General features: G+C 36.9%; 2 protein-coding genes across 3 annotated transcripts; both read right to left on the reverse strand.

The window, feature by feature from the left end:
- Positions 1–3,090: 3,090 nt before the first annotated feature.
- Positions 3,091–9,485, reverse strand: gfral (GDNF family receptor alpha like). Of its 2 annotated transcripts, none has more exons than XM_060871335.1 (10): positions 9,406–9,485; positions 8,475–8,606; positions 5,985–6,128; positions 5,800–5,907; positions 5,642–5,701; positions 5,146–5,470; positions 4,660–4,913; positions 3,931–4,011; positions 3,742–3,826; positions 3,091–3,608 (listed from the first exon to the last, which is right to left on the reverse strand). In XM_060871335.1, exons 1-10 carry the CDS (start codon positions 9,425–9,427, stop codon positions 3,530–3,532), a joined length of 1,290 nt encoding a protein of 429 aa, XP_060727318.1. In that variant the 5' UTR covers positions 9,428–9,485; the 3' UTR covers positions 3,091–3,529. The 2 variants fall into 2 exon arrangements, with proteins under 2 accessions (XP_060727318.1, XP_060727317.1); XM_060871334.1 differs by having other exon boundaries at positions 5,800–5,910.
- A 1,386-nt stretch (positions 9,486–10,871) lies between these two features.
- On the reverse strand, positions 10,872–25,735 carry hcrtr2 (hypocretin (orexin) receptor 2). The gene is made up of 7 exons (XM_060871338.1): positions 25,491–25,735; positions 18,512–18,690; positions 15,824–16,079; positions 14,057–14,172; positions 13,578–13,798; positions 13,291–13,412; positions 10,872–12,094 (listed from the first exon to the last, which is right to left on the reverse strand). Exons 1-7 carry the CDS (start codon positions 25,693–25,695, stop codon positions 11,928–11,930), a joined length of 1,266 nt encoding a protein of 421 aa, XP_060727321.1. The 5' UTR covers positions 25,696–25,735; the 3' UTR covers positions 10,872–11,927.
- Positions 25,736–25,936: the final 201 nt, after the last annotated feature.

Consider the following 25,936-nt stretch of genomic DNA (forward strand, 5'->3'; position numbering starts at 1 on the left):
CAGTGAGAAAGCCTGAGGTGACTGTGGTGAGGTAAAAACCCCCTTATATGGAAGAGGAAGAAACCTTGAGAGGAACCAGACTCAAAAGGGAACCTCATCCTCATTAGGGGTGACACTGAAGGGTGTGATTATAAACGATTATAAACACCGGAGAGTGTTATTATCAATAATGTCCTTTCTACAGTCGTATACAGTCCATCAGTTGTGTATTGAAAAGACCACATGTAGTTGCCATCTTCTCTTTGAATGCCTGCTTTAACTAATTAATCTGCTGGAAAACAGCCTACTGTAAATTTATATTGCCTCATGTTATGAAGATCACAAGAGAATGGTGCAAACCTGAGAATTGGTGAGCAATGCCCACCACATCGGGACAAATTTCTTAAAATATTTTCACTTTCGTCTTTTAAGAGCCTTTCGGCTCCAAGAGCATCAGAAATAAAATATTAGCTCTGTGTTCGTTTACTACCACGTGGGACAAAACGGCTTCACATAAACTCTTTAGGAATTAGTTGAATTCTGTTGATTTTAAGTAGATGATGCTTTTGGGAAATGAGGGGTATATTGACTCATATCGAATGAGCAGAAACACAAATCAGCACGTCTGCCAGAGTAAACAAACGCTTGACAGAGTTGTCAAATCCTACGCTAAGCAATATTTATATTTTTGGTATCTTAGCCAGCCAACGAAATCTTTGGAAGCAGGAATGCTTACATAATTAACTGCAATGATGATCAACACAGGTTGTGCAGGTAATTGTATTTTCATATGTTAGAGCTACACCACAGAGGCTTGTGTGATTTATTTGATTACGTTTCGTTCAAATGTTCCAGGTGAAAAAAACTAAGCTTTATTCATAAGGTTTGGTTTTGAAATGACCCCAGACATTTGTCTTAGTTCTACTTTTTGTCATAAAAAAAAAAGATTCTGGAAAGAACACATTTATCACATAGAACACAAATGTATTAAATCTGTTTGCTTCTTTCCATATGTCAAAATCCCCATGTGAAGAATTGCATTAATCATATATTCTGTTTTGGATCAGACTTCCAAGAAAACTACAGAAGAAGCTACAGGTGCTTCTACAGGATAGACCAGATGATTTATGCATAAACACTGCTTTGTTAGGAAGTTTTGGTGAACCTGTGCCTAAGATTCTGCAAGATGATTTTTTCTACTGTTTCAACACCGTCAGATATATATATATATCGTAGGACCACATGGATTGATATTGATATATGGAATAGTGCGACATTGTCATACACTTTTGATTAGCATTCTCAGCCTTCATACATTTCCCCTGAAAACAAACAGTGTCTGTTCCTGAAGTATATATTATAATTAAACAGATTTGGAAAATGTAAAATGTTGCTCACATGTAGCAGAGAGAAGGAAAGAAAGAAAGGAAGGAATAAAGAAAGAAAGAACAAAAAAACTTTAAGACCTTTGTTTTGCTGAATTGTTCCCAGCAGTTATAAACCTGATACGCTACTGGAACTGTCCTGGTGGTAATTATGGTCTACAATTTCTCGCACACACCCTCTCCACAGCCACCAAAAAAAAAAAAAAAACCTGAATGTTTTCAGAACTCACTAGGTTCCCTTTTCTATTGCACCCCCTGCTGTAGACCAGACCTAACTACACCTCTGTTCATCCTCTTTAACAGGATTTCATGGGTCCTAGAGGATTGCCATTAGTACATTTTCTCCCCCAGCGTGATTGCAATTTGATGTTCAAACCTGCATTTTCTTATTTCTTATCACTTAAAGCTTAAAGGTAGTAAAGATTTGAAGTGCTTACTTGGAAAGTCAGTAGGAGTGCTTTTACAGTAAAGTCTGTGCGCTTTAAGCCAAGTTAATAAGCTGGCATTGGTGATAGAGCCGTGCTATAAAGGGGCTGCGTATTCCAGGCTGATTACTACATTGTCTAGAGAATACAAACACATCTGATTCCCAGGACATTCTGATTAAGGATCATGTAGCTGCTTAAGTTCTGTTCTGTGAGGATGTTACACTATTGTCAACTTAATTGAATGCTCAGTCACCCATTTTTATGATGGAGTGTATAAAGTATTTGAGAGATCAATGTCTGGGCCACACTCATATCATCCACAATAATATTCAGTAATTCACTTTTTTCCACAATCAGTGGGGTTTTATAAGATGTCCTTTAGGTAATCAGTGTTTTAGAAAAGGTTTAGAAATAGGAAGGTGTAAAATGTGGCCTCCTTCTGTTGTATCAAAACAACCTTCTGAAAAAAAAACCTCTCAGTAAGAGGGACACTAATTTCACAAGCAGGAAGGATCATGTCTGGGTCAGGCAATTCATAGAGGGAATTGACAGAGGACAACTTTCCATATACTTTCCAGACAGGGATATGGAGCATTGTTTGAATGATCTAATGGAACAAAAGACTGGGGTAGGGTTATGAACCGGTGCATTTCTCTCATTAGAAATTATTGTCCCATCCATGGGGTGAGGGAGGTTATTTTTCTAAGTGAATTTCCTACCGAATGTTATTCGTCTTTCTTTCTGTGGATAAGATCCTTTATTTTGCTGGAGTTATCATTTTTAAAAATTGGCTTGCTAAAGTCAGTGAATCTAGCGAACCCGTTACGGACTTTATGAGCCAGCAGTGCGCTGCGGTGGAACGTTAGTGCCCCAAAAAATTATCTTTAAACACGTGTCAAGGCAGACATCATAAATGCTTAAACATTACTTTGTAGTATATCAGACAAAGATATATGCTTGTACTGGGCGTGTGGTATTATTGTGTATATATTTATTGCAGTTACATGTTAGCACAAACGCTTGTGATGGCCCTGTGGGTGTTGCCAAAATAGTCACATAAGACAGACAGGGAGGTTTTTTACTTTGATGTGATACAGGTTCAAGCACGCTCATGTTCATTTATGTAAATGTGTGGCATTCCTTACTAACAACCTGGGCAGGGACGTGGTGTTTTAAATTAGGCCGTTAGTGTAGATTTGTGTTGTTTTTATGTTTATATAATGGGAAATAGAAGCAAATTGCTTGGAAAATGGTACCTAGTGAGGTCTAGTTTACTCTACATCAAAAACACAGGAACGTTCTGGACTTCAAAAAAAAGATTTATTTCCGTACTTTTCAGTGAAGAGCATCAGTGCTGTGACATGCTTTGTTGTTTTAATAATAAAGTTTGATTACAAATATAAAAATAAATGTGGTGTCTTTCAGTGGGTGTTCCTAGACCATCACATATATTTATAGATAGTTATATTTGACTAGTGTTAATTATAGTACATGTAAAGAACATATAAATAGTAATAGTTTAGATAAAATGTTAACTCTTAATGCAATATTAACTCTAGAACAAAAGCACAGCAACAATACAATGATCCTTCAATATCTTACACCGGTGTGTATTCACAATAATAGTTAAAACTCCATTTGATAAATGTTATTATATATACATACTATAAAATAATTTGAGCTTGTACGAACAGTCTCTTTGTGCGAACATCCGTGAGTTATGAATCATCCGCAAAGTTACAAGACAAATGATTTTGTGGAATCTTCTGGGGGTTTGTATCTGGAATCTGGGTTTTTGGACACGTTGTGTTTTTTGCTAGAGGCAAAAATAAATAAATAAATAAATAAATAAATAAATAAATAAATAAATAAATCGCAATAACTCATTCTTTAATATTTCCCTAGATATGTTGCTTATGATTTACTGTACATGGTGCTTCACTGCTTACCTCAGTTTATGTGCAACAACGGCAAAGCTGACAGCAAAGATCACCACCAGCGCACAAACGGATAATACGATGTACAATAACTGATCTGTCATAAATTAAGAAACCAGCAGAAATCAGATCATTAAAATCGGCAGAATATTTTGCTTGTTGTAGATTTACAACAAAAGTAAGACTTCCACATCATCTTACCATTTAGCCATGAACGCTCTTGCTGCGATTTGTTTACTTTGGACTTCGTAGTGGAGAGATTTTTCTTAGGTCCTTGTGGTTCTAGATTTATGACATCAAAAATAACCAGCCAAGAACACATACAGCCATTAGATGAAGAGATTAGAACAGGGTAAGTCTAGTTTTTTCTGCTCTAATACAACTACAGACAGGTGACAATTTAAAAGAAAAACCATCATCAGGTGTTGGGTCACACAGCTTCACTGCAATTTGACTTCAGAGATGTATTGGAAGGATGAAGGAGTACAATCCCTTCTAGTGTCATTTATTGTTGTTTTTTTAACTTGTCGTGCTACATGATAAACCTCCTGCCAATTAGTTTGGATGCATTTCCCTGTATATAAGGAGACAGAATGTTTCTGTAGGCTTTTGAATTCATTTGGCTGCTACCAGACATTTATCCAGAAATATCGTCATCCTGGAAAAAGCCGCTCCTACCAGGACGGATATGTTTCTAAAGGTAATCAGTCACTTTGCATTGATTTGTAGTGATCCTTCACTCTAAATGAAGTCAAACCATGAGATGCTACAGCGTAATCGAGTCAAGGCTTTTTACTTTGTCACCGATCTGTTTTTCATGTTTTTAGCTGACCTAAATTTTTAACAGTAGATCAGCACTGTTGTTGCCAATCAGAACAGGAAGTAGATATTTCTGACTACAACAAATATTGACCATGCATAAGTACTTACTGAAATAGGATCTGTTATGAATGGCTTGTTGCAGCACATTGCACCTGTAAAGATTGTGATGATCCAGTCCATGACAGGTGCATAGGCTCTGAAGCACAGATCCCATTGTATCTACAAAGGCCCGCCTGCACTCTTTGTTTCCACTGACAAAAAAGTTGAGGTCTATGACATGCAGCAGTTCTATGGTTGAATATCCACTAAGTGAAACATCCTCAGAGCCAAAACATTTGGACAAGAATACCTCGAACCTCTGCCTGTTAACACAAATGAGCAGTGCAGTTACCAACAGCTCTTTAGTCCAGCTTTTAAATTGTTTATACATGTATATAAAAATGTAAGCATGAGTAAACATCGTTGTCTTCCTTGCCCCGATATTCTATGGACAGAGCAGATGGGCTTGATGCTGGAAAAGTGAACAGAAACCAAAGCAGTGTGGCAAAATATATGATCATAATAATTAATTGACAGAAGGTGGAGTGACCAAACCTGCAAATCTTCTCTCCAGTGCAGTTGTCCAGCATCTCCAGGCAGTTCCATTGTGATGTTTGGTCTTGTTTGCAGGAGTTGGAATTGAGCATGGTCTGAAAATGCTGGCAATCCTGATCATCTGGCTCACACTGGCAGAATACCAGCATGTCAACCATGTTTTCGGGTAGGCTTGAATAAAATCGTCTCGCTGCCATTCTGCAAAGCCTGTCCTCACATTGAGGTGTAGAACAAGACTGAACAAACGGCACCAGCTGCCGGTTACACACTTCGTCTTGGATGCACAGAGTCATTCCCTGTACGCAGGAAATGTCTAGAGTTGGAACTTAGTTTGGGGACATTAAGAGCCAAAGAAGGGAGAAAGTTTGTGATTGGGATTTGGGTGTTAACTTCCACATAAATATTGTTTATGTTGCTAATAACAGAGACCAATGGGAGATCTCATGATAATTAAATCAGCAGTTCAGTATAAACAACAACTAAAAAATCAATTTACCAGATGTTAATAATCTACTTTCTTTCCATTCGTCCTTGTTTTTGAAGTTGTTCTCATGAACTGGAAAGAAAGTTAAAATGGAAAATAAAGTTACATTTTGGCAAGAGATGCTGCAAATATAATTGTATAACTCATTGACAAATGGAATTTAGTAGAACCTTGAAAGGGTAGGTGATGATCTGAATGAGGATGCCGAGCATTGGCTTGACTGCTCGCCTGCTGATTTGCCAATCTTGATGTGTCAGATGCAGGCAAGGGATTGACATCTTCTTTAAAAGAAATGACTTTAATTTACAGTCAAGTAAAATGTGGGGATAGAAATTATATGTGCTCTATAACATACCTAAGTAGGGATGGCAGAAGGAAACAAGGAGCTGTAGAACGCTGCATGGATTTTCATCAGTGCAAACACACTCCCTTGAGTGAGCTAATATTGCCTGAATGGTCACGTTACAGCCTTCAGTACTCTGCATTTGACAGCTGCTGTCTGATAAAAAGGGACAAAGCAGAAAAGCCGGTTTTAATGATGGCACTTCCACTTAAGCATTGATCTGTGCAGTGGTAGCGTATTACTGGCATGAAGGACTTCCATAAAAGGTAGGCTGTATTATACTGACGGGCAGCAAATGAAAGAAAATAACCCACATAAAAAGGGCTATTTGTATGTTGTGCCAGTACAAGCTGCCAGAACAGCTTCAATGCATCATGGCAAAAATTCTCTTTGTATTTATTTTTTCCAGTCTCTGGAACAGTACTGAAGAGATGAAAGCCACTCTTCCAAAACAGAGTCGGTCTAAAACATTGGTCCAAAATAAGTGCTAAAGTTTTAATGTCACCTATCTGTATAGCAAGGAGATAACATCTAATGAATTCCATTGAATTTAATTAAATTAGTATGTTAAAATCTTAAAAACTTCCAGAGTTCAAAATAATGTTTCCATTTCCATTATAGGATGTTCTTTCATAAATCATTGTGTGTCTATATGATTTACTAGATTGTATTATTTGATGCTACATTAAATGCTAATTGTTGTTTATGGTCGTTAACTTGTAAATGTGAGGAAGGGTTTATTTATTCCATCCAAGGGAGTTTTTCCTCACCACAGTTGCCTGAGTCACCTCAGACTTGCTCATTGGGGATAAATACAAACACATTTAAATATATCTAATATTAAGCTTGAATTTTTGTATTATATTAATCTTCGTATTAAACTTTTGTTTTATGCTTATGTTCTGTAAAGCTTCTTTGAGAAAATGTCAATTGTTAAGTGCTATACAAATCAATTTGAATTTAGTTATCAACATTTACTAACTCGCTGTAATTTCTTTTTTATTTACATGGACTTATTTTCCAGTCAGATTGACCCATTAGTCAAAAGTCTATTCAATGTCTATTTTGCGCAAACATAGTTAACATTTTTTTTTTTTTTTTTTAGAAGTTTTTTTTTTATTTGTTATAACATATGAACTTTAAATTAACCTCTTTTCCAAGGTGTAATTTTGAAGCTTTTTTCACAACGGTTTAGCATGGCCTGGGTTCCTGTCTAAATTCAGACTCACCAGATCTTAACAAATAGAACTAATATCAACTTGTCTTAGGAAGCTCATTAACGACCAGACTCTGTCCATCTTTACTCTGTATGGTCTAACAGCTTTGATGCAAGTACATGGGGCTGAGTGCATTTATCATTTACAGCCGAGGGCAAGTCAGTGATTTTGATGAAACCAGCACAAATTGTTATCAATCCCAACAGATGCACATCAAAAACTAGTAATGTATAAGATTTACAATCTTTTACCTAATAAAATATTCACTGCTGTGGGACGATAAATGAGGTGGGGATGTCCTTTGCATTTGCTAAAGAATGGGTTACCTCCTTTAGAGCCTTTCTTAGAAGAACCAGGCCTTCTATACCAAAGGTGAGAATGAATATATATATATATATATATATATATATATATATAAAGATACTTCTTATATTTCCACCACTGTGTGGTGAGGAACGATGAGTTCTACTTAATGCATGTCCAACGTTTTATTGTGTTCACATAGTTAAACTGTGAGGAATAAATGATCGCAGGTGTTTATTAGTACACATGTATGATTGGGTATGTGACAAATAAAAATTTAAGTTCACTGCATCACCGATGGCTGGATTTTATAGCATCCACTCACTTGGGAATCATACCAACCTCTGAAAAGGAATTGTTACAGTACATCATTACTTTTAATTACTCTCAATGTAGCTTTGGCTATAGATCAGTCCCATGTTATGGCTAGAATGGTTAAATGAGAAAGTGACCACCTTCTAATGAGTTAGTTGTAAGGTTGTTAGATTTAAGATTTACATAAGAAAAAAACCATTACATTTGAGAGAGCATAGTGTTGAGCGTTTCTGTAACATCATGTAAGAAAATGAGCCAAAGATACAATCTCTAATATTCCCTCTGCTAAAATTCAGCATCTTGGACTTTTTATCTCTAAATACACTTGTTTTGCCAAAATGTATGCATCTAAACCTATAAAACTTCAAAGACTGATAAATATATGTTTACTGTGAAATTATTTACTAGAAATAAAGTAAATAAAAGTTTTTTCTTCCCCATTCTGTGATACTGAACCTTTCTTCACAAGACAGATCCTTGCTTGGGTAATGGTTTCCTGTGAACCTGAATAAGCAGGTAAACAAGGAGGTGCACTGTAGGCTATTGCTTTTAAATTGGATTACATTGGGTTGGCATCTATATCTTGGCAAATCTTATTTGAGAAAACTTATGGCCTTTTGGAATGATTGAATTAGTCATAAATCAATTGCAGGGAACAAAGGAGTACCTTCAGAAACACAAACATTTCTTAGAAGAGTCTGTTCACTTCTGCACAGATCTGGTGAAAAACAAGGCTGCATCAGTGAAAAACAGCTTGGAGATATTGTGCTGCAATCGGTGTGCAAAACCAGCCAGATCCCTGCAAATAAAAAAAAATAAAAGTTTACTGCATTACATTTTAAAGTCTGTTCGGTTGAATAAACGATTGAGCCAAATGAGCTCAGTCACCATCTCAAACCCCCCCCAAACTAGTAAATAATGATGATTTGGACCTAACAGCAATATTAATAAAAAGTGAATGGAACCTTCAGGCATACAAAATCTCTATGGCTTTAATAAATAACTAAAATATTATTGTATACAGTTCTAATGTTTGAACATTTACATTCATAAAATAAATACGATCCATCCATATACTCAGTTGGTTTTATAAAAATTTATTTTCCAGTTAAAGCAGGAAGTTTTCCAGAGGCTTTATTATATAATAATATACAAGACTGGATATACAGAATATATATTTTTATATTTTATTTTAATCATTTTTTTTTGCATGCATAATTATCTATAAATGTGGACCTGAATAATCTTATTAAAAGCAAATAACCTGTAAAACAGCCTTTCAGAAACAATGCAGAAGTAACTCAAAAAGCTGGATGCTCACTTACTTAATATAATAAACGTATTGCAACCTAAAATAGTAGAACAATTTCATATTATTTTTGATTTTTAACCATATTTAATTTGTCTTATGAAGGAAACTTGATGACATTTGAACATTTATAGTTGTTTACATTGATGTTAACGTCATTTAGTCGTCGGTAAAGCGTTCAAAAGTACAAAAGTTTGGTAAAAAAAATACTTAACAAAAAACTGTTAACAGCATAAACACAAACAAACAAACAAACAAACAAACAAACAAACAGTGAATATTTACTCACCGATAAACAGAGCCGTCTTCATGACTGTGTACTGAAGTAACACCTGCGCTCGCGCACTGCACGAGCTGCCGCTCCAGTCCTCTTAGGTGGTCATCACCAGCCGGAAATGACGTCACTCACAGCAAGTTTTTTTTTTAATCATGAACAAGGTATATTTATATTTAATTGTTAACATGGTGATAAATAAAATATCAGTGTCTGAATTGTACAATTAAACTGTTAAGTACAATACCGTATACGGTAAATAGTGATGGATTTCTGACTTTGCCATTTAATTATTATTGTATACACTTTATTACTGCATATATACACCATGCAGTATAAAACCTACAGTATTTTCACAGGCTCTATATACCTGTAGAACAAGTATGTTTGTTTATTTACATTTAATATAACTCGTTTATTTCCTCATTAACGCGTCCTTAATGAGGACTTAGTTGAGCTTTTATGAGCATCATTACGGCGCAATTACTGCGCAATACATTGTAATCTGACGTACGTATAATAATCCGCAGTGTTTTATTTGTATCATATTAACCACCTGAGCAACAGTTTGGAACCGTTGTAAAATACTTTTCCCCTCCCCTTCCATAATTTATGATGTTTTGATTGTCTGCCTAATTATTTGTCCAGTCTGTTACACATGAAGACTAATGGATAATGTCTAATGGATAATGTCTAATGGGGTAACAAGGGAACAGGTCTAAAATCTTCTATCCCAGACTGAAGCTACTATCCAGCAAACAGTAAAAGTATAGAAAAAAATATCAAAATCATACAATGACACAATAAAATCTCATGGACTAACAACCTCTAGCATTTCGGTCCATACATTTACCTCAACGGATCACATCTTTAGCACCATTATCGAAATCATCACTGTTTACATTTACGGCACTTACTGTACATTCTTTACATTCTTATCCAGAGTGACTTACAATTTATTTCAATTTATACAACTGAGGGTTAAGGGCCTTGCTCAGGGGCCCAGCAGTGGCAGCTTGGTGGACCTGGGATTCGAACTCATGACCTTCCGATCAGTAATCCAACACCTCAACCACTAGTCTACCACATCCCTCACAGTTAATACTGTTGTAGTTGTACTGTTGTGTAGTCTTTTAAAATTTCAGTCGATCGCTCATTAAAATTTGCCCCTCAGTGCTGAATTACTTTGATTAATTATGAATTCAGGATGCTCTGCAAAATCAACTCAAATATGCCCTCTCTTTATAACATTAGAAATCACACACCATATCTTTGACCTTTAAAACAAATTTATTAGGATTTAGAGAAACATATTGAAAAGACATTTTAGTCAAACATCTTTGTAATCAATGAAATCTGATATAAAATTCATATACATAGACAGGCAGAATAAAGAGAAATGCAGATTGCAGATACATCGGATACAACAGAATAATGCAAAATTATTTTTGCATCTTTACTAAATGTAATTTGACCTTTGCGATATAACGAACTATATAAATAAACATAGATTATGCACTGCTGACAATATTTATAAGTTATTTTCCACTGTAAGCAATCAAAACAAAACACCACTAATTAAATTCAGACATTTAAAACAGATAAAAAAAGGAGGAGCAATGACAACAAAGTATCTTCATACTGTACATTTTAGTTTGCTGTTGACGTACCGCATGAGTGCATTTACGTTAAGGTAATTACGTTAAGGTTAGCAGCAAGAACTCAAAAAGCACATGAAAGAAGTTCTAACAACAAAGCACTGCTACGAAAGCAATTGAACGCCCTACCATTTAAAAGTGTTCATAATTAAGAGGTCCACTAAAGCAGAACAAAGATCCTCAAATCTGCAACTAGTTTTTCTCTGATTGCCCTCTGATCCCTACATGTGCCTCGGCAAATAGCTATAGCATCTGGTGCAAATATCTCTCCACATGATAAGCAAGCGAGACAGGGTGAAAAAATGAATAATACAAGCTTGTGCAAAGACTTAAAAACCACCGCACACAATGCAGAGAGCAATCTCTATCTCACTGAAACAAAATAAGGTTATTTGAGAGTTTTCATATTATTTTATTCATTTATGGAACAATTTATTTATTAAAAAACACTCAAAGAATGGGACTGCTGATCAGAATGTTTGTAGTACATGTTTTTTGCAAATTCATCCACAGTACAGACATGCTGCTCCTGCGCTATACAGCAGGTAATACTGTACAACGGCAAATATACACTATTGCATTTTTAGCAACTCTCATCATGAGATATAAACAAAATGGCATGTGAAAAGTATGAATCCATTACCAGATTGCGCTTTTACCAGATTTCTGTATGAAAGGCATAGTTATCATGGAGAAAAATAATCCTTGGTCTCCTATTCGAGGCAGAATGTCATTTTCCATCTGTGTGGGTGATAATCTGAAGCCTCCGTTGAAACCTTCGATGCATATCAATCGAGTAAGTCTGAACCTGTCTTTGCTTTGTCCTATAAATCAGTAATGAAGTGGAATGCTGTGAAGACCAACCCTTGCAGATCCGTGCTACATGACCTGGTCTGAGATTCGTGAGACATTGTCAAAATGACTCACTTGTGTGGACAGGGATTTATGACTGTCGGTGCTCATCTTGGTCCTCACCCTCTCTTTCTTTTCCCCTCGACCTGTATAGTGGCAGGTAAAGGCTGCTTTAAACTCCTCGCGAAATTTACCTGTTTGAAGAGAACAATTATAAGAAAAATCCGCAATGCATTTTCCTCATTTCTAATGTTGATCCTGAATACCAAGGGTGATGGTTTTTTGTCTCTAAATGCTCCCATCCATGTGAGTGAATACTGTTTGAATGTAATGCACCAAAGCACAAAACTATCATGTGGTGCAAATATCTCTCAGCATCACAAGCAAGCTAGGCAGTGTAGGGAATGAATATTGCAAGCTTGTGTGATGACTTTAAAACAATCCCAATGGACCGTCACATGAAAAAGAATCTTCCAACTGCACTCTGAGTGCTATGGGCATGAATTGGGGAATCGACTGTTTAACTTATTATAACTTATCCCTAAAAGTGGAACAGAAATGTTGACTTTCACATCAGTAATATATCAAGTTTACATTAACATTTACAACAACAAAGAATTTCACTCTGCTGTAATGTATATGTGACAATATAAAGGTTTTTATTCTAGTAGGTCTTAGAGCTAGAGTATAAAAACTACCGAAACCTTAAGAAAATTCCATATTTCTAGGATTGTTTCATCTACAAATTTTCCTACAATTACCAATGAACAATTACAGTTCATGGTGCTGTGATTAACATTACACAGCTAGGTTTACAGTATCATAGCTACAGTCATCATACATATGCACCAAAAGCAGGAATAAATAATTGCCTTGTTTTGATTTTTTATTATCATTATTTTTTATTTATATTGTAGGAATATTCGTGGAAGCTAACCAAATTTCAATGAGATGAGTGCCAGTACAACTGCAGGTCTCTCATAGCTAGAGCTTCCAAAAAAAAAAAAAAGATAAAAGATACTTGCTAAAGTATGTGTTGCTAATTTATATTTCTAATTGGATTAAGAACTGCCATTGGTATGAATGAGCGTGTGTGTGTGTTTGTGTGTTTGTGTGTTTGTGTGTGTGTGTGTGTGCGCGCGTGTGTGTGTGTGTTAAGAATATTAAGCATGCTGATTAAATAATAATTAAGAGCTGCTGGAGAGTGAATGGGAACACATATTATTGGAGAACAATAGCCATTTAAAAGATTTGAAGACTTTTTTCATGAAGAGCTGACAGTGATGTACAGTGGTATGGATGTATGGATCCAGCAAAGCCTTGATGTGTCCAGCAGATGGAGATAATGTCTCGTACAGAGGCTGTTAAGAGCATTAGCTCAGATACTCACCGCTGAGGAAATTGTAGATGATGGGATTGGCTGCACTGTTAGCGTATATAAGCCAGTGGGAAAAGGTGAACCAGGCATACACCGTCTCTCTGTTATTTGTGTTCTTGAAAGCACCAAACACTCTAGATGTGAGAAATTATAGAACAATATAACAGAAATCTGCGTCAAACTTAATCTTTATTGGCACTACAAGATCATTTCAGAGAACCGTGATATAATCTGTACATATATATTTATTCCAGATTTGATTTTACTCACAGTATAACAGTCAAATGAAGAAAAAGTACCTTTTCATGATATTAAGGATGCTGATGGGCAGATAACAGATGGCAAAGACGAAGAGCACCACCATCAGCATGCGTGCTGTTTTCCGTCGAGATTTCATTTGCTTGATCTCAGCCGACACCGCGCTGGTCCTGATCTTGACCGACTCACCAGGGCCCGCAGCCTGAGCTGAACACTGCAGGGATTTCCACTTTCTCTGCACCACTGACGAAGTCCCTGGAATCTTATCAGACATTACATTACATTACACAAAAATATGATGATAATATAGATCGGTTTTATCTGCAGAAGGATCCATTTTAAATACTGTTCTAGTGTCTGAAGTTAAAAAGTCACTAGAACTAAAAAAGCAAGATCTCAAGATCTCACATGCCTTTTTTAATATGAATACTAAACAGTTGATAGCATTAGATTTGACTATGATTCTCATTAAGATTTGGCTTATGATGAAAGTTTTAGAAGTTGGTTAGACATGTTTTACCTGCTGACACCAGAGTTTCTGACAGATCTGGATATATGCCAGGACCATCAGGCACAAAGGGGCAAAATAGGTAACAATAAAGAAGCAGGTGTGGTAGACCTTGGGGTAGATTTCATCTGTCAAGAGAGCAACCAACACACACACGCGCACACACACACACGCGCACACACACACACACACACACACACACACACACGTGTGACAAAATAACAAGTTTGAAATAAAATAAAAAGTTTAAAAATCTGTTAAATCCAGCAGCTCTTTTATGTGTGAATTGATAAGGACCACACACACACACACACACACACGTGACAAAATAACAAGTTTGAAATAAAATAGCAAGTTTAAAAATCTGTTAAATCCAGCAGCTCTTTTATGTGTGAATTGATAAGGACCACACACACACACACACACGTGTGACAAAATAACAAGTTTGAAATAAAATAGCAAGTTTAAAAATCTGTTAAATCCAGCAGCTCTTTTATGTGTGAATTGATAAGGACCACACACACACACACACACACACACACACACACACACACGTGTGACAAAATAACAAGTTTGAAATAAAATAGCAAGTTTAAAAATCTGTTAAATCCAGCAGCTCTTTTATGTGTGAATTGATAAGGACCACACACACACACACACACACACACACACACACACACACACACACACACACACACACACACACACACACACACACACACACACACACACACACTAGAAAAATCATTCTAAATTCTATGTAGGTATTTAATATAGTTAGTAAAAATGTACCACGTGTACATTCAATTAAAATAATACATTAAATGAAATCACACCTAGTCATGCCTTGATGTTCATTTGAACATCAGTTCGAAGGCCAGACATGAACGAATATAAAGAAACAAAAAGTAATTAAACGATAACAGGAATTTCAGATAAATTCTTCTGTTTAAAAACAGTCGAGATCGAGTCATGATGATTCCCTTTGTGTTTTTTTGTTCCTTCTTTTGTTCTTCTTGTTATTATTTATTTGTTGTTATTGTCCTGCTTCTGAACACAAAAATTCTAAACGTTAATTAATGCCGCTCGCAGAATCTACAAAATCCAAAACCATTTCATTTCAACTTTTAGGAGCTTTCTTTATTTACAGAGTGATCGGTTTAAGACCCCATATATCTTAATCGAAACCTGCCTTAACCGATTATAGCTCATTTGTCACTAGATTAATTAGCATTTTCAGCAAGTCTAATTCATCACTACATTTTCCTTAGAGGATGTTAAATGTGACCTCCTAGGTTTATCCAAGAGGAAAACGTATCTTTCATCCATTTAAGGCTAAGGAAGCAGGAAGCTATCCATTTGTCAAACTCAAAAAAGCAGGAGGAGGAGTATGAGGAAAGCACTGAGACCTCTGGAGACTCTAGCCGCCAGAGACACGGACTGTTCTCAGGCTGACGGTATCGTAGCATCAGCAACCTTTTCTTGCAGTCCTTCTCAATCCAATAACACCACTAACACAACCCTCTCTAATCTACCTTTCATGTGCTGAACTTTACCATTATCACTTACCCCTACACTGGATGCTGATGGATGGATAGCACTGGTGTCAGACACCTTGTACTTCACACTATATCGCTGCACACTTATGACTGCATACATTTACTATTATTTCACTCAATTTATTGCAGCACAATTGACAGTTTCACTGTATATAAGACGATTAAACCACTCTTTATGTATGTGACAGTAAACATGACTTCTGAGTGATTGCTCTCTCACCTCCCCAGTGTTCGTCACACACAGTAAAGAGGACCGTCTTGTTGGTGAGCTCAGGAAGCAGCTCAGGCAGAAGGCTGGTACACTCCATAACAACAGCCTGAGGAATCATGATCACGCAAGACACCAACCAGATCAGGATGATGCTCCTGCGGGCTCGCTTCGCAGTGCTCTTGAACTTTAGAGGGTGGCAGATAGCATACCACCGATCCTGGGCAATGCAACTGAGGGTCAGCACTGATACAGACACAGAGATTGTCTGGAACAAACAAAATATAAGAAATACATGATGACAGAAAGAAACAAAGGTAAACTTTATTACTGTATGTTTGTTCTGACAAGGAACTGTTAAGTTGTTACAGTAACGTCCTTTTGTTTCATACCATTAAGGTGTTTTCCTTTGGAGCTAATGGTTCTAGTGTATAGCTACTGTATGCTAAATTGACTGTATTTCAACCAAGTGACCAGTGTTCCAGAGATGAACGAATAAATAAACTAACAGAGCCAAAATGAATAAATAAACTAACAAAATATTCAAAATATGAAAAGGTTAATGGATATTTTTGGTCAGATATATGCATCATACACGATTCTCCATGCTACCATCATGAAAGCATGGCTCAACCTGCTCCAGCTATTCTCCAAGCTACTCTTTACTGGTAAAAAATGTAAAGTAGGAGGTTATTCATATTTCTGAATTGACAACAAGGTCACTCCATGCTTCTGTTTAAAATGATAAACATGCATTTAAAGCTCATGGGGAAAGTGGCAGCTCTTGCTTTGGAGTTTAAAGGATCCATGCTCGACTACACCATAAAAAAAGTTCCTCAGGGGTCTTATCTAAAAGAAGCAAAAAAAACCCCAAAACCTTTTAATATACAGCATTCAACACTAGCTTGTCATAGCTGTCATTGGTCTCTGTAGGGGGAATATATGAAGAATATTTGTTGCTAGTGTTTTGAAATTGCACTAGAGAACACTTTAGCTCACGTCTCATCTCATCAGCTCTTTAGCAAATTGGCTGCGAGTCGTATCAGTATTTATACAATGAAACGACAAAACCAAACCAAAACATGACCTCCACAGATGCTATTTAGTATGAAGCCTTCCTTATGCAGTTGTCCTTGTTTGCTATATATTGCAGTCAAGCACAACATTTTTTTTTCTCTTTTTTTTGTTATTTAACATCATTCTATAAACAGAAGGTTACAATTAATTCCTTATAAGTTTTTATGCAGAAACAACTGGGTTCCAAGAGCATACACATCAAATGCAGATGTGAGGATTAACTAATACAAATTGTTCAAATGCTAATTTAAATACAGACACGCCACAATTTAACCATATATGTTATATCTGCCATTTTTCTTGTCTCATGGAAAGACATTTTTTGCTGAAGTAGAGATATTGATAATTGCAGTTTTTTGAGTTTGTCAATTGATTTTTAATCAATTTGATAAATTAAAACAAATGCACTCTGCTGGTCACTCAGTTTGTCAGAATGGAAACCTAAAAACTCCTAATGATGCCGTAAGTACATTTACATTTACAGCATTTAGCAGACACTCTTATCCAGAGTGACTTACATTTTTCAGTTTATACACCTGAGCAATTAAGGGTTAAGGGCCTTGCTCAGGGGCCCTGCAGTGGCAACTTGGTGGACCTGGGATTCGAACCAATGACCACAAGTACAACAAGAATAAAATAAGACAATAAACAATGACAATGAAGAGTCACTGGACTCCCGCTGGCAGTCCCATTGGCAAAGGTGAATTGCTGTAGGGGAATTGGATAATGTTCAGGCCAAGAGAAATAATGAAATTCAACACTGCAGGGATAATGATGCTCAGTAATTGTAAATACCTGCTATATTCCCAATTTCTCCCTGATATGTGCCTGCAGAAAAAAACAAAAACATGAAGCTGAAAGAAACTGAAGTACTGCAATTATCGCCGAGTCCCAGCTGATTGCACAGCACTGGCTACAGGAATTTCTGCTGTTAAACCCTTTGGAGCTTTCAGGTAGAAAATCAGTAAGGCCCCTGTGTATTGCACGATGCACCATATCCTCCACTGGAAGATAAGCCCTTCAGCACTCACAGATTCTGTTAACCTTTCCTGGGATTTGAGAAACATATTTGCAATCAACACTAATTACGTTTCATAGGTAATTGAATGTATTAGCAGTTTCAGGATTTAACAAGCCCTAAAGTAAAGCATCCCGTGGTTTGTATCCAACGTTCCCTGGAGTGGTTTATTGCATTTTAATCATTAGTATTACTACAGAACTTACAAAATTATACAGAATAGCAGAATACAGAATAACAGCTCTGCATATGTACTGATATGCATGAAGGTAAACTTGAAATAAAAATGGCTTCAAAACATAAATAAAATATTAGTACCCATTTAGATTAATAATGATTTTCATGTTCTCATTTCCTTGGATATTCTAGTACTGGTCATTTAAACCGAAGATTTCATTTTTTTAAATTTTTTTTGTCTTGAACAAATTCTGTAGAATGACACTGCTTTAAAAATAAAAAGTACTGCTACAATTTGGCTTCTGTTATAATATGATGCACTTGTGTATTTGCCGCTGACTTGCTCTCTTATTCAAATCTTATTCACATGGTGCAATTATTCTGTTCATCCCCTTCTGGTTTACTTGCTTGCTTCCCCGTATACTAACCTGTAAATAAGGTAAAATCCGACAGAGTGTCTCTCCGAAGAACCATGTTTCTGTGATGTCCACTACGAGACTGGCGGGAAGGCAAGTAATAGTGACCAGGATGTCAGCAAAGGACAGGTTCACAATGAAGTAGTTGGTCACTGTGCGCATATGATGGTTTTTCCACACTGCAAAACAAACTGAAGAAAAGATCACGTTTTATTTTTCACTTGATGCTGATGATAGGGCTATTTTGTTCAGTGCTTGCTCATAAGTGACAGTAAAGACAGCGCAAAATATGACCATAGCTTACTGAACCAAAGTGGCGTGAATGCAAGACAGAAATCCATTATGTGCCATGAAATCTTTAGGAAAGGACATGCTTGATTGCTTTGCCTGCCTTCTATTCATCTTTGGTGTAAATCAATTTTTGGTAGCACATTGACACAATGACCGATGAACTAGCAGGGACATGACTACTGATTCGTATGTGCGTCACCTTATGTGCATCTTCCATTTCCTTCTCTACAATTTTATTGGCCAATATAAAACTCGATTGATATAATGCCATGCATAAACACAAATATAGCTCTACTTGAATATATTCAGAAAGCACACAATTTTATAGTATAGAATGTCTATAGCATTGCAATTTCCCTGCAGTGGGCCTAAGGGGCCAAAGAATGAAAGTACCCATGTGCACAAAGTGGCTCCATGAAGACATGGTTTGTTTAAGTTGGAAGAACTTGATCCTCCTCGATAGTCTTCTCTGAACACCTTTAGGATTAATTTATTTGCAAAAAAAACTGTCAGTGAACAAAAGACAGCTATGAAGAGGAGCTAATATGCCATCTAATGAGCTCTTCTCATTTCCCATAAGAACAAGCGCATAGCAAAGCACCACAGAGGCATTTTTCATAAGGACATATAATTAAATATCACTTAGAGATTTCATTTCATGTTTTTTTTCTATGTTGAAAAGGTGCGCTTTATTGAAGACATGCACACACTGAAGGTCTATTGAATTCAGGCTATTCTTATTTCTTCTAATTTCCTTTAACGTAATATATTAAAAGGTTGAATATTGAATAGAAATATACTACAAATCCGAATATATACTGTATGTGTGGTCAATGCTCAGAGCCTAAAATTCACAATCACCTCATTTAAAAAAACATACAAAGGTTTAAATATGCAGATATCAGATTAGAAGTAGACAGGCATTAAAAAAAAAAAGAAAATGAAAAAGAAAAAAAATGATTTATTAAGCAAAAAGACATAAACAAGAGTCTGCAGGCATAATGCATCAGGTACTCACAACATATTTAAAATATATCACAACAGATTTGTTTTTTACGGGAAAATTGTTTCATTTTCAACGATTCAATTTGCTTCCTTTTTCTCTGTCAATAAAAATAGTTCCTAAAGAAGCCAACACACAGACTAACCACTGGTCCAATCCAAATTACGACTGGAACTAGCTGTTGTATAATGACGGATTCTTTACTGAATGATTGCATTACAGGAACATAGCATAGGAACATAGCATTATTTCTAGCTCAACACAGTTTGCAGGTATTAACACTGTAAATTAGTAAATTAATGCTATATTGTGTAGTAATAATAAAACAGCATATTACCTATATGTAGTAGTTTGTTTACAAAATACAAAAATTCTAGCTTTGTGTGCTTTTTAGTCGGTAAAGTCAGGAAGAGCGCACCAATGCTACAGCTGTACATTTTCATACACATATACACACAATGTGAGCAAATGAGTGTGTGTGTGTGCCCTGCGATGGGTTGGCACTCCGTCCAGGGTGTATCTTGCCTTGATGCCCGATGACGCCTGAGATAGTCACAGGCTCCCCGTGACCCGAGGTAGTTCGGATAAGCGGTAGAAAATGAATGAATGAATGAATGGATTGCAATAGATAACTTATCAAAGAATATTCAAGCACAAGATATAATACATACAGTACATGCAGTCATCAGGCAATTGAATAAGAACCTTGTTCATTATTCATCAGTAGGAACATTGTTCATTATTGCAATTATCCAATCAGCTGATCAGGCATCAGCAACTCATCCAGATAATTAAGTAAGTAAATAAATAATTAGTTAAGATAATATTCAACAAATTAACCAACATACGTGATGACAGTTAGTACCTTTATATGCGACTTAATAATGCTATTAATCTGACTGAAAGCTCAGTTGGATTGAAAAGCCTTAATATAAACACCTTGATCAATTTGACTGAGCTCAATCTGCAGAGCTGAAATAATCCTATAAAAAAACCTTTAGCCATGTAAACACTTGAACTTGATTATTTTCTTATCTAACTCATAAATATTTTTCTCAGTGGTGTATGAAGTATATGTATGAAATACATTGAAGTAGACGTACGAAATAAATGTAATTCACATGCAAATGAATATTTGAATCAGACTGCAATGTTAATATCTTTCGGAGACTTTGCAACCGCATGACTATTTTGTGTTTTTATTGAGTGAGTTGCCTGTCATTTTGCACATGAATATTTTTTGGCAGTTATCTGGGCAAAGATGCAGCTCATTAAGAAGCTGACAAATTGTCATTTGGGATTGCAGTACAAGGAGAGGTGGTGCACCAATGCTACTGTGAAGTGTTGCTTGCACAAACATGATTTGCATGGAAGAGTCATCATCAGAAGGAAGCATTATCTGTCACCTCATCACAAACACTAACATCTTACATATAAAAAAAACAAAAGTATTTTGTAAACAAGACATGCAGACTAATGAAGTATAAATGGAAATCTAATAAATCAGCAAATTTTGGAAACACATGGGATAATGTGTGTAAAGAAACTTAAGCTGATAAGAGATTGAGAATAATCCAAAACAAAGCTTGGACTACTTCAAGGACTGCAAACTAAGGCTTTTGCAATTGCACCACAGTATATATTTAGGTAGATTATCAACTTGCACAGCAAGCTTTAAAAACGTTCTGTAAGACTGAATGGTTAAAAAATTCTGAAAAACTCTGACACACAAAAAGCATTTGAATGCTGTGATGTCTGCCAAAGGGGGTGTTCCCTAGTAGGGTGTCTAAACTTTTGCACATGCCACAATTATGATGAGATTTTTTCTATTGTTTAATTCATCGAAATAAAAATATTAACCGTACACTAATGATGCTTATAGAAAGCATGTCATGTTTCAGTCAACCACTTTAATGCATTCCGCTCTATGATTCAGCTGAGGTCCAAGACATTTCTGGAATGCATAGAAGTGCACTTGAAAGTAATCACATTTTCGTGAATTTCTTGGACCTCAGTTGAATCATAGAACGGAATGGAAAATGGTCATCACCATTCGAAGGTACTTCACATAGGTGGTAGAGATCTGTTTATTGGATACTAGCAGTGTTCCTGCAGTCAAATGAGACAAGACAAAAAGGCTGTAGCTATGGGAAATGTGGATACAAATCTAAATCAAAGAGAGTAACTCCACATTTTCCTCCATCACTTTGATTTGTGGGACTCTGTTATGTTGGGATGGCACTCTAGGTCTCATAGTATATGACAAGGCAGTTTTAATGCTTTTCTTTAAAGTGCAGCAATATGGACAGAATGTCTTGTCACTCTGCTTTGGATTTGGGTCGTACAACATTCAGTACCTCCCCGTGACCCGAGGTAGATCGGATAAGCGGTAGAAAATGAGTGAGAGTGAGAGTGAGAGAGATTCACATTATGCTGAAAGTGGACAGAGGGTGGACAGCTAGAGCTAGTATCATCGTGACCCTTTTTCTTTGATAGTTCATATCAACAAAGGGCTCCAGTTGTGTTCATCTCCGATCATGCTGACATTTCGTAAAAATGCCCTAGTAGTCCACCATGATGTAACAGCATTTACATGCCAGCCGTATTTGATAGTGATTACATAAATTTATTTGGGGAAGTAGGTAACTCAGTGGTTAAGGTGTTGGACTACTGATAAAAAGGTTGTAGGTTTAATCCCCAAATCCTCTTAAAGCTCTCCTGTTCTTCCCAAGCCAACTGTTTGGTATAATCACTCTAGTGGAAGTTCATTCCTGGGGCTATGAAGTCACAACCAAGTGACCTTCCTGATGTAGTGAGAGCTGTCCATGGACATCCTTGTTAAATATCAAAACCACTTCAACTTATCATCAAGAGTAAGCACAATGACATTAGGATTAACAATTTGTGCTTCCTATATTTATGCCAACATTCATCACCTTATTATATTGGTCACAACCCATACCTCATGATTATAGATGAGAACAATGACATAAAGGGAGTGGTACTGATCTGCTACTGCCCACGCTGACCTCATCCAGACACCTCAGAAGTGGCGAGGTGCCTCACCTGACCTGAAGAATCCCACTTTCTTTTCTAGAAAACAACATTGGCCTTTGACTAGAAGTGCTGATTTGGAGGTGTCCTCTTTAGATGCCAAGAGAACATCATCTGCAAATAACAAGGACGTTATCTCTAGCTCCCCATACTGGACACCTTGATATACTGTCTATAGAAACCATGAACAGGCAAGAGTGGAGAAATTGCACACAATCACGACATCCCATCAAGAACACTCTTATACGTCTTAGACAGAGACTTGATCACATGATGCATTCAACCCAGACTTTTCATGGGAGGCTCATGGCTGTTATAATTGGGACACACCCTCATGCTTTTTTTTTTTGTATCTCTGAACTTGGACATACAGTATTAATCTAAAACATGTATTCAAACAGGGGGCACGGTGGCTTAGTGGTTAGCACATTCGCCTCACACCTCCAGGGTTGGGGGTTTGATTCCCACCTCCGCCTTGTGTGTGTGGAGTTTGCATGTTCTCCCTGTGCCTCGGGGGTTTCCTCCGGGGCAAGGAAATCAGAGACCAGAGACCAGTGTGATTTTCCATAGAACATTCTTTACTAAACATTCTCTTCCCTCTACAATTCTATACTACTACTACTACTACTACTACTACTACTACTAATAATAATAATAATAATAATAATAATAATAATAATAGGGGGGCACGGTGGCTTAGTGGTTAGCACGTTCGCCTCACACCTCCAGGGTTGGGGGTTCGATTTCCGCCTCCGCCTTGTGTGTGTGGAGTTTGCATGTTCTCCCCGTGCCTCGGGGGTTTCCTCCGGGTACTCCGGTTTCCTCCCCCGGTCCAAAGACATGCATGGTAGGTTGATTGGCATCTCTGGAAAATTGTCCGTAGTGTGTGATTGCGTTAGTGAATGAGAGTGTGTGTGTGCATGCCCTGCGATGGGTTGGCACTCCGTCCAGGGTGTATCCTGCCTCGATGCCCGATGACGCCTGAGATAGGCACAGGCTCCCCGTGACCCGAAAAGTTTGGATAAGGGGTAGAAAATTATTGAATGAATGAATGAATGAATGTATTTAAACAGGACGTTCTGTTTGCCTTCAAAAAAATCCATGTCACAATATTCAAGTCCATTATGTATTCCATAAACCCATTCACAGCAGCTGTATATGATCTGCATATCAGTTACATGGTAATTTATGTGCTGCTGCTACTCATTGTGCATCCTTGACTCTGCCTTAAAGAAGCAGGCTGATAAAAGAGAATCTGTCAAAGCCACACGGAGACAGTTCGTTTGAGATAATTATAGCAACACCCTTAGGACTTAATAATATATTTATAACAAGAGCCCAGTAACTGATTTGTAAATAAACTAAATGAATAACATGAATGGTGCTGCAATCAGAGTAATGTGCTGCAATCTGCCAAATAAGGCAATAAAGCAATAAACTGCATTTTAAGTTGCATGTACAATGATAATTGCATGACATTTTTTCACAGATGGTATTTGCATTTATTATATTATATTTATATATACAAGATTCAACAAATTACATGTTGTAGTGAATTACTCATCTGCAGTTTCTCTGAAAGAGATAAAATATGATCTAATGACAAATTCTGCACCATCATATGTCAACTAAATGTTATTTTATAATGTTTTCCATTACAGTATATTTTATTTAAGGACAATGTAAAGGCATTTGGCAACATTTCTTCTGCCTTTTAAACTATTAAGAAGAAATATCATGAACAACCCTTTAAAAATCAAATACGTATAATGTAGTTAGTATTTGGACCCTGACACATTTTTATGGTGCTTGTAATAATTCTAATTCTATATTCCAATGCCCATGATCTTAAAATACAGAAAGTCCACATTAATAAAGATCTGTATCAGGTGGAGATTTAATAAACAAAGGCAAACAGCCTAAGATATTTATATAAATGCAAAATTAAACGCATCCCACTCTTCCACCTCAGTGGTACAAGACCTATAATCAAGTTTGTACAGGGAGCTTTGTAGCAGAATGACAACAACGAATCAGTGCAATGCAGACTGAAGATCATCATCTGGAATAATACTATAACAATTCCTCACAGTAGTCCAATCTTCACACACACACACACCAAACCCTATACACACACCAAACCCTATACACACACCAAACCCTATACACACACCAAACCCTATACACACACCAAACCCTACACACACACACACACACACACAATCACACACACACACAAATATTCACACACACACACAAATATTCGCACACACAATCAAACTCAATACACACACACACATACACACACACACACCAAACCCTACAGTATACACACACACACAAACACACACCAAACCCTATACACACAGCACTATACATCAGTGTGTAGAGTTGTGTAGTAGGATTTCGAGTGACTGTACACAGAGAACATCTTCAATGGGTTCAGATTATGGGAATAAAGCCACTGTGAATAGTTTTAAAATTGAATTTAACCATTTAATCAACTTTAGGTTTAATCAAGTCCACAGTTTAATCCAAGATTAAATGAAAAACATCAGATCAAATCTGGCAACCGCTAGACCACTAAACCTACCCTGGTTCCTGTCTTTAGATGAGATCAGAAGGTTTTATTTGTAAACTTACCTAAAGCGTTACCGACCAGCGAGCACAGGAACACAATGACGTATCCTACTATCAAGACCCATTCATACTGCTTCGGATGTAAATATTCACTCCAAATGTAGTGCAAAAGTTCGTCGTCCTCGTCGAGGCGCAGGTGCGCGGAGCTCGCAGTGGAATTGGACGTGGAACAGTCGCGGCAGCTGGAAGTGACGGTGGCCGCCGCCATGCCGTGTGGCAGTGTTACACCATCGCGAGGCAGGTGAGTGAATGAAGAGCGAAAGCGCGCTCGCGAGGTGCTTTAAACGTCGCCGTGACGCGCTCGAGGAGATTTCATGGTAACCAATTGCGCGGAAGGAGCGCGCCATTACGCGCACGAGAATTCAATTCAGTTCAATTCAAGTTTATTTGTATAGCGCTTTTTACAATGGACTTTGTCTCAAAGCAGCTTTACAGAACATAAACATAGA

Source organism: Tachysurus vachellii, chromosome 6 (assembly GCF_030014155.1).
Source record: "Tachysurus vachellii isolate PV-2020 chromosome 6, HZAU_Pvac_v1, whole genome shotgun sequence".
Classification (NCBI taxonomy): domain Eukaryota; kingdom Metazoa; phylum Chordata; class Actinopteri; order Siluriformes; family Bagridae; genus Tachysurus; species Tachysurus vachellii.